Source organism: Eulemur rufifrons, chromosome 6, assembly GCF_041146395.1.
Source record: "Eulemur rufifrons isolate Redbay chromosome 6, OSU_ERuf_1, whole genome shotgun sequence".
NCBI classification, from domain to species: Eukaryota; Metazoa; Chordata; class Mammalia; order Primates; family Lemuridae; genus Eulemur; species Eulemur rufifrons.
The window spans coordinates 78,621,773-78,636,679 of NC_090988.1; the positions used below are offsets into that span (position 1 = coordinate 78,621,773).

The window sequence follows — 14,907 nt, forward strand, 5'->3', positions numbered from 1 at the left end:
TTACCGTGTTTGACTCATAGATCTGTGTCTTCTGTCGTGACTTTCTACAAAGTTGGGTTCAAGGGAAGGGAAGTATCTTTTATCATTAACACCTTTATTGATTTGGTATTTTCACTTTTCTTAATCTAAAAGACACTGATGTGAAATTACTCAGCAGTTGATAGCCAAGTTCATTAATCTCTAGATCCTTTTTTTTTATTTTATTTTTTTTGAGACAGAGTCTCACTCTGTTGCCCAGGCTAGAGAGAGTGCCATGGCGTCAGCCTAGCTCACAGCAACCTCAAACTCCTGAGCTCAAGCGATCCTCCTGTCTCAGCCTCCCGAGTAGCTGGGACTACAGGCATGCACCACCATGCCCGGCTAATTTTTTCTATATATATTTTTAGCTGTCCATATAATTTCTTTCTATTTTTAGTAGAGATGGGGTCTCGCTCTTGCTCAGGCTGGTCTTGAACTCCTGAGCTCAAACGATCCGCCCACCTCGGCCTCCCAGAGTGCTAGGATTACGGGCGTGAGCCACCACGCCCGGCCTCTAGATCCTTAAACAGAGTTACCTACATACATTTATTTATTTCAGAGACAGGATATTGCTCTGTTGCCCAGTGGCACAATCATAGTTCACTGCAGCCTCAAACTCCTAGGCTCAAGCAATCCTCCTGCCTCAGACTCCCAAGCAGCTGGGGCTTACAGGTACGCACCCCATGTCTGCTTAATTTAAAAAAAGTTGTTTTAGAGACATGGCCTCCGTGTGTTGCCCAAACTGGTCTCAAACTCCTGATCACACCTCAGCTTCCTCAGTAGCTGGGATTACAGATGCAAGCCACTGGACCCAGCTCTGAATGTTTATTTTAAAAGCAATTTTTGGTGAAATTTGGAGCTGCTTGGAGTGTATACGGGGATGTGGTTAGGACATTGAAAGATGTATTTGATTTTGGAATTCCCTTTGTACCAGTTGATTTTGGGAACTAAGTTAAATTTTGTAGCAGGTATGTTTAGAAAATGTCATTTAGTTACTCTCATGCTTAAAAATCTTTTGGTTGTTTTCCATTGCACTTGGAATGAAATCCAGATTCCTTTTGCCCACCAGGCTTTTCATGTCTGACCCCTTTTTACTGCCTCTCTGTGGGTCTTCTACCACTCCCCTTTCCCTCAGTATACGCTAAGCGTGTTAGGCTTTTAGCTTCTCTATGTTTAGTGCAGGCTTTTGCTGATCATTGTGTCCTCTTTCCCCATATTCTCTATCTTTGTACTTCTTTTTTTCTTCATTCATCTGATAGAGTTTGTAATTATTAATATTTTATTACTTTGTTTCCTTTTATTTGTAACCCTACCTCATAACTAAACTCTGAGCTCTTTGAATGCACTCATCTGTCTTTTTTTTTTTTTTTTTAAACTGTTGTGTTCCCAGTACCCTGTTTATTTCCTGGCATATAATGTTTAATATTTGTTGAATAAAGACATGAATTTGGATGGGCATGGTGGCTCACACCTGTAATCCCAGCATTTTGGGAGGCCAAGGCAGGAGGATCGCTTGAGACCAGGAGTTCGAGACCAGCCTAGGCAACATTAGCAAGGCATGTTGGCATGTGCCTGTAGTCTCAACTACTCAGAAGACTGAGGTGAGAGAATCACTTGAGCCCAGGAATTCAAGGCTGCATTGAGGTAAGATCATACCACTGTACACCAGCTTGGGCAACAGAGTGAGACTCTGCCTCTGAAAACAAAAAAGAAAAAAAAAAAAAAAAAAGAAATGCATTTACTCTCTTCTGCCTATATATTTGTTTTGTTTTATTTTATTTTATTTTATTTTATAAACTAGACACTTGTATGTTTTGTATGTTTAATCCCCCACTGTTACATAGGTCACGATGGCAGGAACTTTATCATGTATCATGTGTTTGTCTTACACTAGTACCTTTTATGTGTATACACTCAATAAATACATACAGACTGGAGTTCAAGTTTTCCCTTGAAGAAAATGTTAGGCATGCTGAAATGGGCACATTATAATAAGAGATTTTAAACAAAAATTTTAAGATCAAAGTAGAGTAAAAGTCAAAAAGGGCATTTTAAATACAGATCTAAATTATGATTTACATACAGTTTCTTCTCTTGTTTCCCACCCCTCCCTCATGCCATTATTATAACTGCTTTCTTGGTCCAGTGTGCTTTTTCTATTTTGATCCTAGCCTTTTGCTCTACAGAACTTCCTAGCCCTAGTGGGTAGGGCAGAAGATATTATAACGTAGTAATTATATAGGTAACATATATGTTATATGTGCATTACATGCTTGATTTATGATTACTGTTTCCTCAAACAATTTCTCTTCATGTCTGATCTCACTGTAGCATTTTAGTGCTCCTTTCCCAAAACTTAGAATTCCTTTGATTTTTGGAGATACCACTGCTGATTTTCCTCTCATGCTTTTAGTTAAGCTTTCTAATTCTCTTTTTTGGTTTCCTCTTCCTCCATCTGTCCCTTAAATCTGCACTTCAGGTAATTGACTCTAAAAGTACCAAGTTATGGGCTGGATGTGGTAGTTTACTCCTGTAATCCCAGTGCTTTTGGAGGCTGAAGCTGGAGGATCACTTGAGACCAGGAGTTTGAGGCAACATAGTGAGACCTCATCTATACAAAAATAAAAAATAAATTATCTAGGCGTGGTGGCATTCATCTATAGTCCCAGCTACTGTGGAGGCTGAGACCGGTTGATTGTTTTAGCCCAGGAGTTCGAGGTTACAGTGAGCTATGATTGTGCCACTATGTGGCAGCCTGGGTGGCAAAGCAAGACCCTGTCTGCAAAAAAAAAAAAAAAAAGGGGGGGGGTACCAAGTTATAAATGATAGCTCATTTTGTTAAGATAGTAGAGTTGATCCCTGTAATAGTTTTACTCATGTACTTTCTTCTGTGATATCTTAAGTGAAAGCGGGAAATGTCAGACTTTAGTTGAGTTTCAAGGAATTTTAAACTCTAGACAACATCTTTGAGAGGGGGAAGTTAATATCATAAGTCATATGTGTATAGTGGTATCCCCATAATTTCTGTCCTCAACCCACTTTTCACGTAACACGCCTCTTGGGGATTTTCACCCACTTCAGTGACTTCAAAGAACACCCAATATGTAATGGTTCCCAGTTTTTTATTTCCAGCTTGGATTTCTCTTCTTAGTCTTACATAGAAATGTTTATTAGCTCTCTTTTGATATTTCCCACAGTATCGCTTGGTAACATCTGAAACTCAATGCATCCAAAATTAAACCCTTCCAAATTTGTTCAGCTTTTGTGAGTAGTTCACCATTCATGATTCCTCCATCTTCCCCCACAAATCATTGTTGGCCAAGTCTTCACAATTGTATTTTTTCAGAGTTCTCAAACATATAACTATTGCCACTATTCTGCCCTTATAATTTCTTTTTTTTTTTTTTTCCCTTGAGACAGGGTCTTGCTCTGTTGCCTGGGCTAAAAGCAAAATGGCATCATCATAGCTCAAACTGGTGGGCTTAAGTGATCCTCCTGCCTCAGCCTCCCAAGTAGCTAGGGCTATGGGTGTGTGCCACCATGCCCAGTTAATTTTTAAAATTTTTATGTTGCCCAGGCTCGTCTTGAACTTCTGGCATCAAGCAATCCTCCTGCCTAGGCCTCCCACAGTGCTGGGATTATAGGAGTGAGCCACTGCACCTGGCCTAATGTGCCGTTGTATTTTTATTTCTAGATCTTTGTATATGCCATTTTATCTTCTTGGAACCTTCTTTTCATTTTCTTTCCTTGGATAATTTCTCCTGTTCCTTTGGAAACTCAGCTGTCATTTCCTAGAGGAAGTCTTCCCATACTGTGTTGTGTTTATTTACTTTTGGCTTTTTATTTCTGCCTGGCATAACACTTGGCAGTCAGTGAATGTCAGTTGTATAAATGCAGACCTCACCTTTAGGTGCAATAATAATAGCATTGACTGAGCATTCTTTGTGTGCCAAATGCAGTACTATTCTAGATGTTGTATACCACATATGCTTTATCATTCACTCTTAGCAACCTGATGAAGGTAGGTGTTACTATTACCCATGTTTTACTGATGCAGAAACTGAGACTTAGACTATGTAGTTAGCCTCAAGTCACAGACTTTGTACAGAACTAGATTTGTGTCCTGTAGCCTATTTTGTAGAGTCTGTTTCACTAGTTTATTTTTTCAAATTCACAATAATTTTTTAGTAAGGGCTGATTATTCTTGAGCAACTCGTTTTTGTTTTTAATTCTCAAACTGATTAGCTGAAATAAAATAAAGATTTATAAAATAGTTGGCATTTAGGTATGAGTGGAATATAGACATGTGCTAAAGTACCACACAGAGTTAATTCAGTGGACTTAGTGTTTACTTCTGTTCAGATTTTATACCAAAGAATACTGTATGATAGATGAAGTAAAAATATTTATCTTAACTCTGAATATTAGAACCACAAAGAACATTAAGCTTTATAAATAGGACAGCTAGTCCTGTGCAAGACTACGTGCTTTGCTCAAAGTCTTGTAGCATTTATTTACAAAATTGGGACTGGAATTTGAGGCTCCTAACTTCCAATCCAGGGTTTTTGTCTTTCTCAACTTTGAAAAGTTGATATATGAAAAGTTGATAAGACGATATTTTCAAAGCTTAAGGAGAATACTGTTTTTATTCTAGTTTTTAGTGGCCAAATTCTTTAACACAAAGAAAAGAAAGTGATATGACTACTTGAGGCAAAATCATTCGTTCAGTGCTTAATTACTTATTACTTGTGTGCAAGTACTGGCTTGTTTACCTGGGATTTAACATATTTCATGGAACTTTTGCTAATTGATTTTTAAACTTGGAATGTGTTTTATTTCTTAAGCATTAGAGACATAGGCTACTCCAAGGAATAGGTTTATATGTTATTAATATCTGGATATAAACCACAAGATAGCATATTCTTAATGTACTCAAAAGCATTTTTCTTATGATCATATACCATATTCACTGTATGAATTGCCATTTTAGATGAGGTTTTTTTGCTTGTTTTTTGTTTTGTTTGGAGACAGAGTCTTGCTCTGTAGTCTGGGCTAGAGTGCAGTGGCTTCATTGTGGTTCACTGCAACTCACCTAGGCTCAAGTGATCTGCCTGCCCTAGCCTCCCAAGTAGCTGGGACTACAGGCGCACACCACCATGCCTGGCTATTTTTTTTTTATTATTATTACTTTTTGTAGAGGTGGAATCTGGCTATGTTGCTGGCTGGTCTTCAACTGCTAGATTCAAGTGATCCTCCTGCCTCAGGCTTCCAGAGTGCTAGGATTACAGTCTTGAGCCATTGTGCCTGGCCTTGAGATTTTTGCCTCAGCATTCTAATGTACCTAAAACTTAATCTTCTTTGTTATAGTGAAATTGACTAAAAAAATGTTCATACTTAAAGTAACAAGGTAGAGAGTGGTAACTGAATCATCTTTTTTAGTTTGCTTTGATTTTTGAGGAAAAGTTCAATTTTTTTTATTTAAGTGACAACTGAAGGAAGATGATACTTACCCTTGCAAAATTCTCACCCTCCTTATCCTCAAGATTGAGTCCATCCTCCGCTCATGAGTGTGTGGGGAAAAAATGGAAGATTTAAGTTTTTTGCTGGGTTGAGAATATGAAGATTGAGATGAATCCCCTGGCTCATTCATCTTTTCTAGGCCATCTTTTCTAGCTTGGGTAATATTTAGAGTATGTAGAAGGATGGTAAAAGCCCACTGTTTCTCTCCCTACCACCCCTCCAGGGTTTGGGGGCTAGGAAGGGCTATGGTGGGCCACAGTAGATCCTCAGCCTCAACAAACCAGTGGCCATCAGGTTATTACAAGAGAAGAAGAAGGTTATTACCTTCTGAAATTAGTTTTAAAGCCACAAAGATATTATATATGTATTTAAAAAAATCATTATATGGTATGTAGAGATGGGCCAACCATAAGAGATTAAATGCATGCACGACAGCAAGGCTTATCTATAAACCACCTGCTTGTTTGATAATGTTGCACAGTTCATGAAAATTACCAATGATCACTAAGGTTGGATGACTAAAATTTTTATTGATATAATTCATATAATTGAAGCATACAATTCAGTAGTTTTTAGAATATTCACAAAGTTGTGCAACCATCCCCATTATCTAATTTTAGAGCATTTTCATCACTCCATAAAGAAACACATACCCATTAGCAGTCTCTTCCATTTTCCCCTGTCCCCAGTCCCTGGCAAGCACAGTAATGTTCTGTCTCTGTCGATTTGCTTCTTCAGGATATTTCATATACAGTCTTGCATTACTTAACGAAGGAGAAATATTCTGAGAAAGGCATCATTAGGTGATTTCTTTGAACATACTTACACAAACCTAAATGGTATAGCCTACTACACAGCTAGGCTAAATGGTACACCATGTTACTGTACTGAATACTTTAGGTAATTATAGTACTATGGTAAGTATTTGTGTATTTAAACATATCTAAACATAGCAAAGGTACAGTAAAAGTATGGTATTATAAGTCCCCTGTGTGGGCAAGGGCAATATACGTAATCTAAACATTTGTACCCCTATAATATGCTGAAATAAAAAAAAAATTAAAAAAATAAGTCCCCTGTATATGTGGTCTGTCATTGACTGAAACATTGTTGTGTAGGGCATGACTGTAAATGGAATTATATGTGTATTTTTGTGTTTGACCTCTTTCACTTAGCATATTTTCTAAGTTCATCCATGTTGTAGAATGTATCAGTATTTCATGCCTCTTACTGGCTGGATAACATTCCATTGTATGACTATATCACATTTTATTATCCATTATCCATTGCACATTTGGATTATTTCCACCTTTGACAGTTATGAATACTGCTGCTGGGAACATTCATGTACAAGTTTTTACGTGGACACCTAGGAATGGAATTGCGGGGCCATATCATAACTATGTTTAACTTTTTAAGGAAGATATGAGATTTTAATTGGTTTTCTTAATTCAAGGAACTACTGTTGCTTCATTCAAAGCTAATTTTATATCACATGTAATCTTCATCCCATTGTACTTATATTAAGTTGCCAAAAACCCTGTATTTTATACAATTGTCGAGAGGATATTGCTTGCTTTGTGACTAATGGTGTGGAACTCTCTTAATTTGGGCTTCAGTAATTAAAACCATTGGATGATGGCTCATGTAGGTCTCAGCTTATATGGAAAATCCTCATATAATGTCTAAAAATAAAAACCTTGGATTATTCAGTTTTGGTTTTTTTTTTTTTTTGTTTGTTTGTTTGTTTTGAGACAGAGTCTGGCTCTGTTGCCCACACTAGAGTGCCGTGGCATCAGCTAGCTTACAGCAACCTCAAACTTCTGGGCTCAAGCAGTCCTCCTGCCTCAGCCTCCTGAGTAGCTAGGACTACAGGTGTATGCCACCATGCCTGGCTATTTTTTTCTATGTATATTTTTAGTTGTCCAGATAATTTCTTTCTATTTTTAGTAGAAACGGGGTCTCGCTCTTGCTCAGACTGATCTCGAACTCCTGACCTTGAGCCATCCTCCTGCCTCAGCCCCCCAGAGTGCTAGGATTACAGGCATGAGGCACCGCACCCTGCCCGGATTATTCAGTTTTTAATTAGCATACACTGACCCGCTGGCTTAATCTTTCATTTTTGAGTCTCCAGTACTTAGCATGATGCATGCCAATCAAGTAGGCACTCAGTATGATGTTTGGGAGATAACTGAGCTCAATTTTTCTCTTCTGAAAGTGAAAATGAGTTTTAGTTATTTATGGGTACATACTGTGTGCCACATACTATTCTGGGTGCTGGGGATGTAACAGCGAATAAAGCGAAGACCCTGTCCTCATGGAGTTTGCATTTTAGTGGACAGTAAGCAAGCTAGCATACCATATATAGTAAATATATAATATGTTGAGTGTTTATTAGTTCATGGAGAAAAATCAAGAAGAGGGTTAGGGAAAGTGGAGAGAGAGAGGATAGAGTAAGGCTGTTATTCTTTATGAGCTAGTCAGGGAAGTCTTCTCTGAGGCGAAGTTTAAGCAGAGAAATGAAGTGAACCAGCTTTGTGAATTTGAGGGATGAGCCAGGAGACCTGTGTGGCTGGAGTAAAAAATAGGAGATAAAATCAGAGGCACAAGAGGGCAGCAACTGGATTACTTAGTGTATTGAGGATCATTGTAAGAACTTTGGCTTTTACTTGTTAGATGGGAAGCCATTGGAAAGGCCTGAGCAGAGGGGTTTCATGATTTGACTTTAGTTTTTAAGAGAATGACTCAGGCTGAGGATGAAGGGCAGGAGGGGCAAGAGCAGAAGCTAGGAGACCAGTTAAGAGATATGATAATTTCTTGCCTGTTAAATGATTGGAGTTAGCATAGATTTATAAGGAACGCCACCCACCCATCCCCAAAACTCCCCTGATACTTATAAATTAGATTGATCATTATTCTCACTCTTAGGAAGTTTTGTTTAGTATGGCTTACATTATGAGTTTTTTAAAGTAGACTTTATTTTTGAGAACTGTTACAGATTTATACAAAAATCGAGAAGATAGTTCCTGTATACCCCCTTCCCAGTTTTCTCTACATTTCTTACAATTAATAAACCAATATTGATACATTATTATTAACTAAAGTTGATAGTTTATTCAGATTTCCATAGTTCTTACTTAATATCTTTTTCTGTCTCTCCAGGGAAACCACATTACTTTTATTTATCTTGTTTCCTCTTGTCTGTGACAGTTTCTCAGGCTAACTTTGTCTTTGATGACCTTTACAGATTTGAGGAGTAATGGTTAGGTATTTTGTAGGATGCCCTTGTTTTGGAATTTGCTTGATGTTTTTCCTCATGATTAGAGTGGTATTATACATGGGTTTTGGGGAGGGAGACCACAGAAGCCAAGTGTCATTTTCATCACATCATATTAAGGATACATACTGTCAACATGATTTATCACTGTTAATAATGACCTTTATCCCCTGGTCGAGGTAATATTTGTCAGGTTTCTCCACTGTAAAGTTACTCTTTTTTTCCCCTTTCAATATTATACTCTTTGGAAGGACGTCACTCTCTACAGGCCAAATGTAAGGAGTGGGGAGTTATGGTTCCCCCTCCTCGAGGGTAGAGAATTTACATCTAAGTTACTTGAAATTCTTTAAGGGAGATTTGTCTCTTTCCTTCTATTTATTTATTTGTTCAGTTGTTTCGTTAATATCAGTACAGACTCATGGATATTTATACTTTAGGTTATAATCCAGTACTACTGTTTTGTTGCTTAAAATGTTCCAGCTGTGGTCATTAGGACCTTTTTCAATTAGCTTGTGTTCCTTTGACATAAATAGAGGATATTTTTCCCTCTTTCTTTCTCTCTCTCTCCCTCCCTTTCTTTCTTCTACCACTATCTTACTTTTCGGCACTGTAAGATACTTCAGGCTCATCTTGTATATTTTCTGCCCCAGTATTATAATCAGCCATTTCTCCAAGGAGCCCTGGTTCCTTTTTCTTAGAGAATAGTATTAGAAACCAAGATCTGGGCACTAGGTATACTTTTTGCTGCTAGGGTATCATTGCTTCTAGGCTCTGTCAGCCAGAGTAAGGACATATATTTGTGTAGATTGTTTTAATATAGAGAGTGATTGCTATGATAATTTGAAAAGCAGATAAAATGGTATGCGTATTTTGAAAATAACTGGCAAATGGTCAGTAAGCACATGCAAAGATGTTCAACATTATTAGTTATCATTGGTTAAGTGCAAATCAAAAACCACAATGAGATACCACTTTACCTACGAGGATATCTGTTATGTGTAATAAAAAATACTAACAATAAGAAGTATTGGTGAAAATATTGAGAAATGTTAACACTTAAACTTTGCTGGTGGGAGTGTAAAGTAGTACAGCCATTTTGGAAAACTGGCCATTCCTCAAAATATTAAACAAGGGGTTATCATATGACCCAGCAATTCCATTCCTGGGTATATATGTACCCAGAAGAAATAAAAACACCTACACAATTACTTGTACATGAATGTTCATAGCATCATTAGTCATAATACCCAAAAAGTAGAAATAACCCAAATGTCCGTCAACTGATGAACAGACAAACAAAACATGGTATTTCCATACAATAGAATATATTCGGCCCTACAAGGGAATGAGGTACAGATACGTTCATGTTGTAATATGGATGAACCTTGAGAACACATTAAGTTAAGCCAGTCACAAAAGGCCACATGTAATATGATTCATGTTTATGAAATATTTTGAATGGATAAATCCAGAGAGACAGAAAATAGTGATTGCCAGGGGCTGGGTGGGGGGTAATAAGAACTTACTTCTCATGGGTACATGTTTATTTTGGGGATGATAAAATATTCTAAAATTAAATTGTGGTAATAGTTGCACAACTCAGAATATTCTCAAAATCACTCATTAGCACACTTTAAAAGGGTAACCTTTATGGTATATGAATTGTATTTCAAAGCTGTTATTTTTACAAAAACATTTAGAACAAAATAACAAAAGTGAGATACTTAGGGATAAGTTTAGCAAAATATATGTAAGAATTGCATACTGAACACTGTAAAAGATTGCTGAGAACAATTAAAAACCTGAAACAAATAAATATACCATACTCATGGATTAGAAGATTCAACATTTTTTAAATGTTAGTTTTCCCCAAATTGATGTATAGATTAAATGCAATTTTTGTGTAGAAATTGACAAAGTGACTCTAAAATGTATGTAGAATACCTACCATAGCCAAAACAATTTTAAAAAAAAACAAAGTTGGGGTCAGGCAGGGTGGCTCACGCCTGTAATCCTAGCACTCTGGGAGGCCGAGGCGGGTGGATCGCTCGAGGTCAGGAGTTCGAGACCAGCCTGAGCAAGAGCGAGACCCCGTTTCTACTAAAAATAGAAAGAAATGATCTGGCCACCTAAAAATATATATAGAAAAAAATTAGCCGGGCATGGTGGCGCATGCCTGTAGTCCCAGCTACTGGGGAGGCTGAGGCAGTAGGATTGCTTAAGCCCAGGAGTTTGAGGTTGCTGTGAGCTAGGCTGACGCCACAGCACTCACTCTAGCCCGGGCAACAGAGCAAGACTCTGTCTAAAAAAAAAAAAAAGAAAGAAAGAAAGAAAGAAAAGAAAAAAGAACAAAGTTGGAAGATTTGCATTACTAAATTCAAGACTTAATATAAAGCTACAGTTACCAAGATTGTGTGTTATGAACAGACATTTTGGTTAATGTAACAGAATAGTCATGAAATGGAACCCCAATTATATGGTTAGTTGCTTTTTGACAGAGGTGCCAAGGCAATTCAACAGGTAAAGAATAATCTTTTCAGCTGGGCATGTGGCACACACCTGTAGTCCCAGCTACTCAGGTGGCTGAGGCAGGAGGATTGCTTGAGCCTAGGTGCCACTGCACTCTAGCCTGGGCAACAGAGCAAGGCCTTGTCCCGATTTATTTTTAAAAATTGGAAAAAAAGAGAATAATCTTTTCACTATATAGTGCTGGGACAATTGCATGTTCAAATGTTTTGAAAAATGAATTCAAACCCTTACTTCACACTATGTATAAAAAATTAACTCCAAATGGATCATAGACCTAAATGGAAAAGTCAGCAGTGTAAAACTTATAAGAGAAACACAAGAGAAGATCTCTGAGATCTTGGATTAGGCAAAGATATCTTAGCTACAACACTGAAAGTACAATTAATAAATTAAAAATTGATCAAAATTAAGAACTTTTCTTCTAAAGATAATATTATAAGAATGAAAGCCACAAGCTGGAAGAAAACATTTGCAAAATATATCTGGCCAAGAACTTGATTCCAGAATATAAAAGCAACTCCCAAAACTCAGTAATGGAAAACAAACAGCCCAATAAAAATGGGCAAAAGATTTGAGTAGATACTTTACTAAAGAAGATTTCTGCATGGCAGATGAGCAGTGATCCTCGGCATTGTTATTAAGAAATGCAAATTATCCCTGGTGTGGTCTAGTGGTTAGGAAAAAGAAAAAAAATGCGAATTAAAACCACAGTGAATCCTAGCACTCTGGGAGGCCGAAGTGAGAGCATTGCTTGAGCTCAGGAGTTCAAGACCAGCCTGAGCAACAGGAGACCCAGTCTCTACTAAAAATAGAAAAATTAGCTGGGCGTGGTGGCGCATACCTGTAGTCCCAGGTACTTGGGAGGGTGAGGCAGGAGGATCCCTTGAGTTTGAGGTTGCAGTGAGCTGTGATGACACCACTGCACTCTAGCCTGGGCAACTAAGTGAGACTCTGTCTCCAAAAAAGGGGGCGGGGGTGGGAAATACTTGTTCTGGGCTACTCTACAAATGTTTGAGCTTGACATTTCTGGGTGAGTTATTAGGAAGTAGTTTTAATTATTAATTTATTTGAATTAGCTAATATTCCACAGAATGTTAGAGAGGCTTCAGAAATTATTTTGTCTGGTTCCCTTTTCATACAGATGAGAAAATTATTCCAACAGTAACTGAGTCACTAATTTTAAATTTTACTGTAAGCCGGAAGTAGAGCTTGGGTGATGAATTCAGCTCGCCTCTTTTACAGGATAATACTGTTTCCACTGTACCATGTTACCTCTGCTAGTAAAAAGATTCTGTTGGAGGTAAAGTTAGATTAAGGGAAATAAAATATGTATCATTTTTTTCCTACTATGTCTTCAGTGTATTTTCCCCATTGTGACAGTATCATCAGATTGTGTTTGATCCACTGATCTACTGAGGTCAGGAATTTGGCCAAAGGTTGCTACTATTTTGATAGTTGTTCTTTGATCATATAGTTTGAGTTGTGTATTTTTAGTCATTGATTTTTAATATCCTCTAGTTTAAGCTATGAAGAAGGACATCCCTCACACTCTGAAACAGATCTTCTTCAGAGACAGACTTTTGCAGCCTCTCATCAGCTTCCTGGATATGCTCCCACACCTCAACCTACTGGTAACAGTTCTCTCGTGGATATACTACAAGTCTGGGTACATTTAGTGAATGAGAAGAAAAATTAATTTTCACATGTTGGGTTATGAATGTGTAGGACATAATTATGCCGTGGGAAATGTTAAAATGAAAATGAGATTAAAAGCCTTGATGTTTACTAATAGGGAATATCTATATAATTAATAAGTAAGAGACCTTCATACTTCTTTGGAGGTTTTAAATTATAAATATGTTTGGTGAAATTGATATTTATTTGCTATTTCAAAGTAAAACCATTTAGGGCTATCGAATTTTTTGGCCTCATTTTTCCTTTATAAAATAGAGTCAAGAATGTAATTTTATATAAGTATATATTTTTACTTTGGGGTATATTTTATCTTAAATGTAGGTCTTTCTGGAATATTTGATACTAGTGTGAACAGCGCCAGCGCTAACACTAAAGAATCTTCAGTGATGAATTTTCTCTCTGCTGTTGAATCCCGAACTGCCCAGGCTGCTTCTTCAGGAACTATTTTTTTACCACAATTCAGGGCTCCATCCTGGCAGACAGGTGATTCCTTGTTTTCAAAATTTTTAAGTCCTATAAAAATACTGATCAAAAATATACTTTTTATGGCCTTGTTATTATGGTAGTATGGCTGAGTGATTGTTAATTATTGATTTTCCAGGAACTTTAAAACCTAGAATTTTTTTACAGCTTTAAGGTGTATAAAATTTAAGAAATTGTTATTGGCAGAAATTCGGTTTTAGCACTCTGATGAAAACTAATAAGTTGGCATTGGGAGGGTAGATAATTATTAAAGATAAACCCTAATGTAAAATTTATACTGACAGTTTAAGTAGTTTTTTGTCTACCTGAGAGAAGCAAAGATTAAATTTCATTTATTTTAGTGACTTTAGGCTGGGTAGTTGGTATAGTAAAAAATAATCTTTGGACTCATTTTATCATTAGTGTTATATAAAGTTATCCTTAACTGAATAGATTAAATGAGTAATAAAAGCCATTACAGGTTACAATGTCTATAATGTGCTTTTCCATTATTTCATTTGTCTTTTTCTTTCTTTTTTTTTTTTTTTTTTTTTTTAAGACAGAGTCTGTTGCTGGGGCTAGAGTGCAGTGGCATCATCATAACTCACTGCAGCCTCAAACTCCTGGGCTCAAGTGATGCTCCAGCCTCAGCCTCCTGAATAGCTGGGACTATAGGGCTGTACCACCAACCCCGGCTAATTCTTAACTTTTTAATTTTTCTGTAGAAATGGAGCCTCAGGGTTTTGCTTTTGCCCAGTCTGGGCTCAAGCAATCCTCCCACCTTGGTCTCCTAAAATGCTGAGATTTCAGGTGTGAGTCACTATGCCCAACCTATTTCATTTTTCTTATTTCACTTTTCAACAGTTTTTTCTCAAAAATTATTTGCATATATTTCTGGGTTTTTTTTACAATACAAAGGTTTGTTTTGTTTTGTTTTGTCTTAAAGAAGAAATTTGAAAGAATTAGCTGTAGGAAATAGTATTTTATCATTTTGACCTAAATTCCATTAATAGAGCTTCTCGATATGCCTTAGCAACATTTTTTCCGCTTCTAAGGGAATAATTAATGCTTTAGTGTGAAATAAAACAATATTAAAAACATAGCTTCCTTTTTTACTTCCTGAAACAATTTTATCTTTCATATACTTAATTAGACTTTCTATCAGTTTATTCGTCCTGAAACTTAATATTAAGAATTGAAGGCTGGGCGCGGTGGCTCACGCCTGTAATCCTAGCACTCTGGGAGGCCGAGGCAGGAGGATTGCTTGAGCTCAGGAGTTCGAGACTGGCCTGAGCAAGAGCGAGACCTCGTCTCTACTAAAAACAGAAAGAAATTAGCCAAACAACTAAAAACAGAAAAAATTAGCCGGGCATGGTGGTGCGTGCCTATAGTCTCAGCTCTCGGGA

The 14,907-nt window shown here is 37.2% G+C and overlaps 1 protein-coding gene across 4 annotated transcripts in view; it reads left to right on the plus strand.

The window, feature by feature from the left end:
- Positions 1-14,907, plus strand: part of QSER1 (glutamine and serine rich 1) — an 80,600-nt gene that overhangs the window by 17,571 nt on the left and 48,122 nt on the right. For 3 of the 4 annotated variants that reach the window (XM_069471247.1, XM_069471249.1, XM_069471248.1), the window contains exons 2-3: positions 12,863-12,975; positions 13,361-13,522. In XM_069471247.1, coding sequence (XP_069327348.1) covers positions 12,863-12,975; positions 13,361-13,522 — 275 coding nt within the window. The remainder of the gene's footprint in view (positions 1-12,862; positions 12,976-13,360; positions 13,523-14,907) is intronic. The other variant, XM_069471250.1, reaches the window with a different exon arrangement.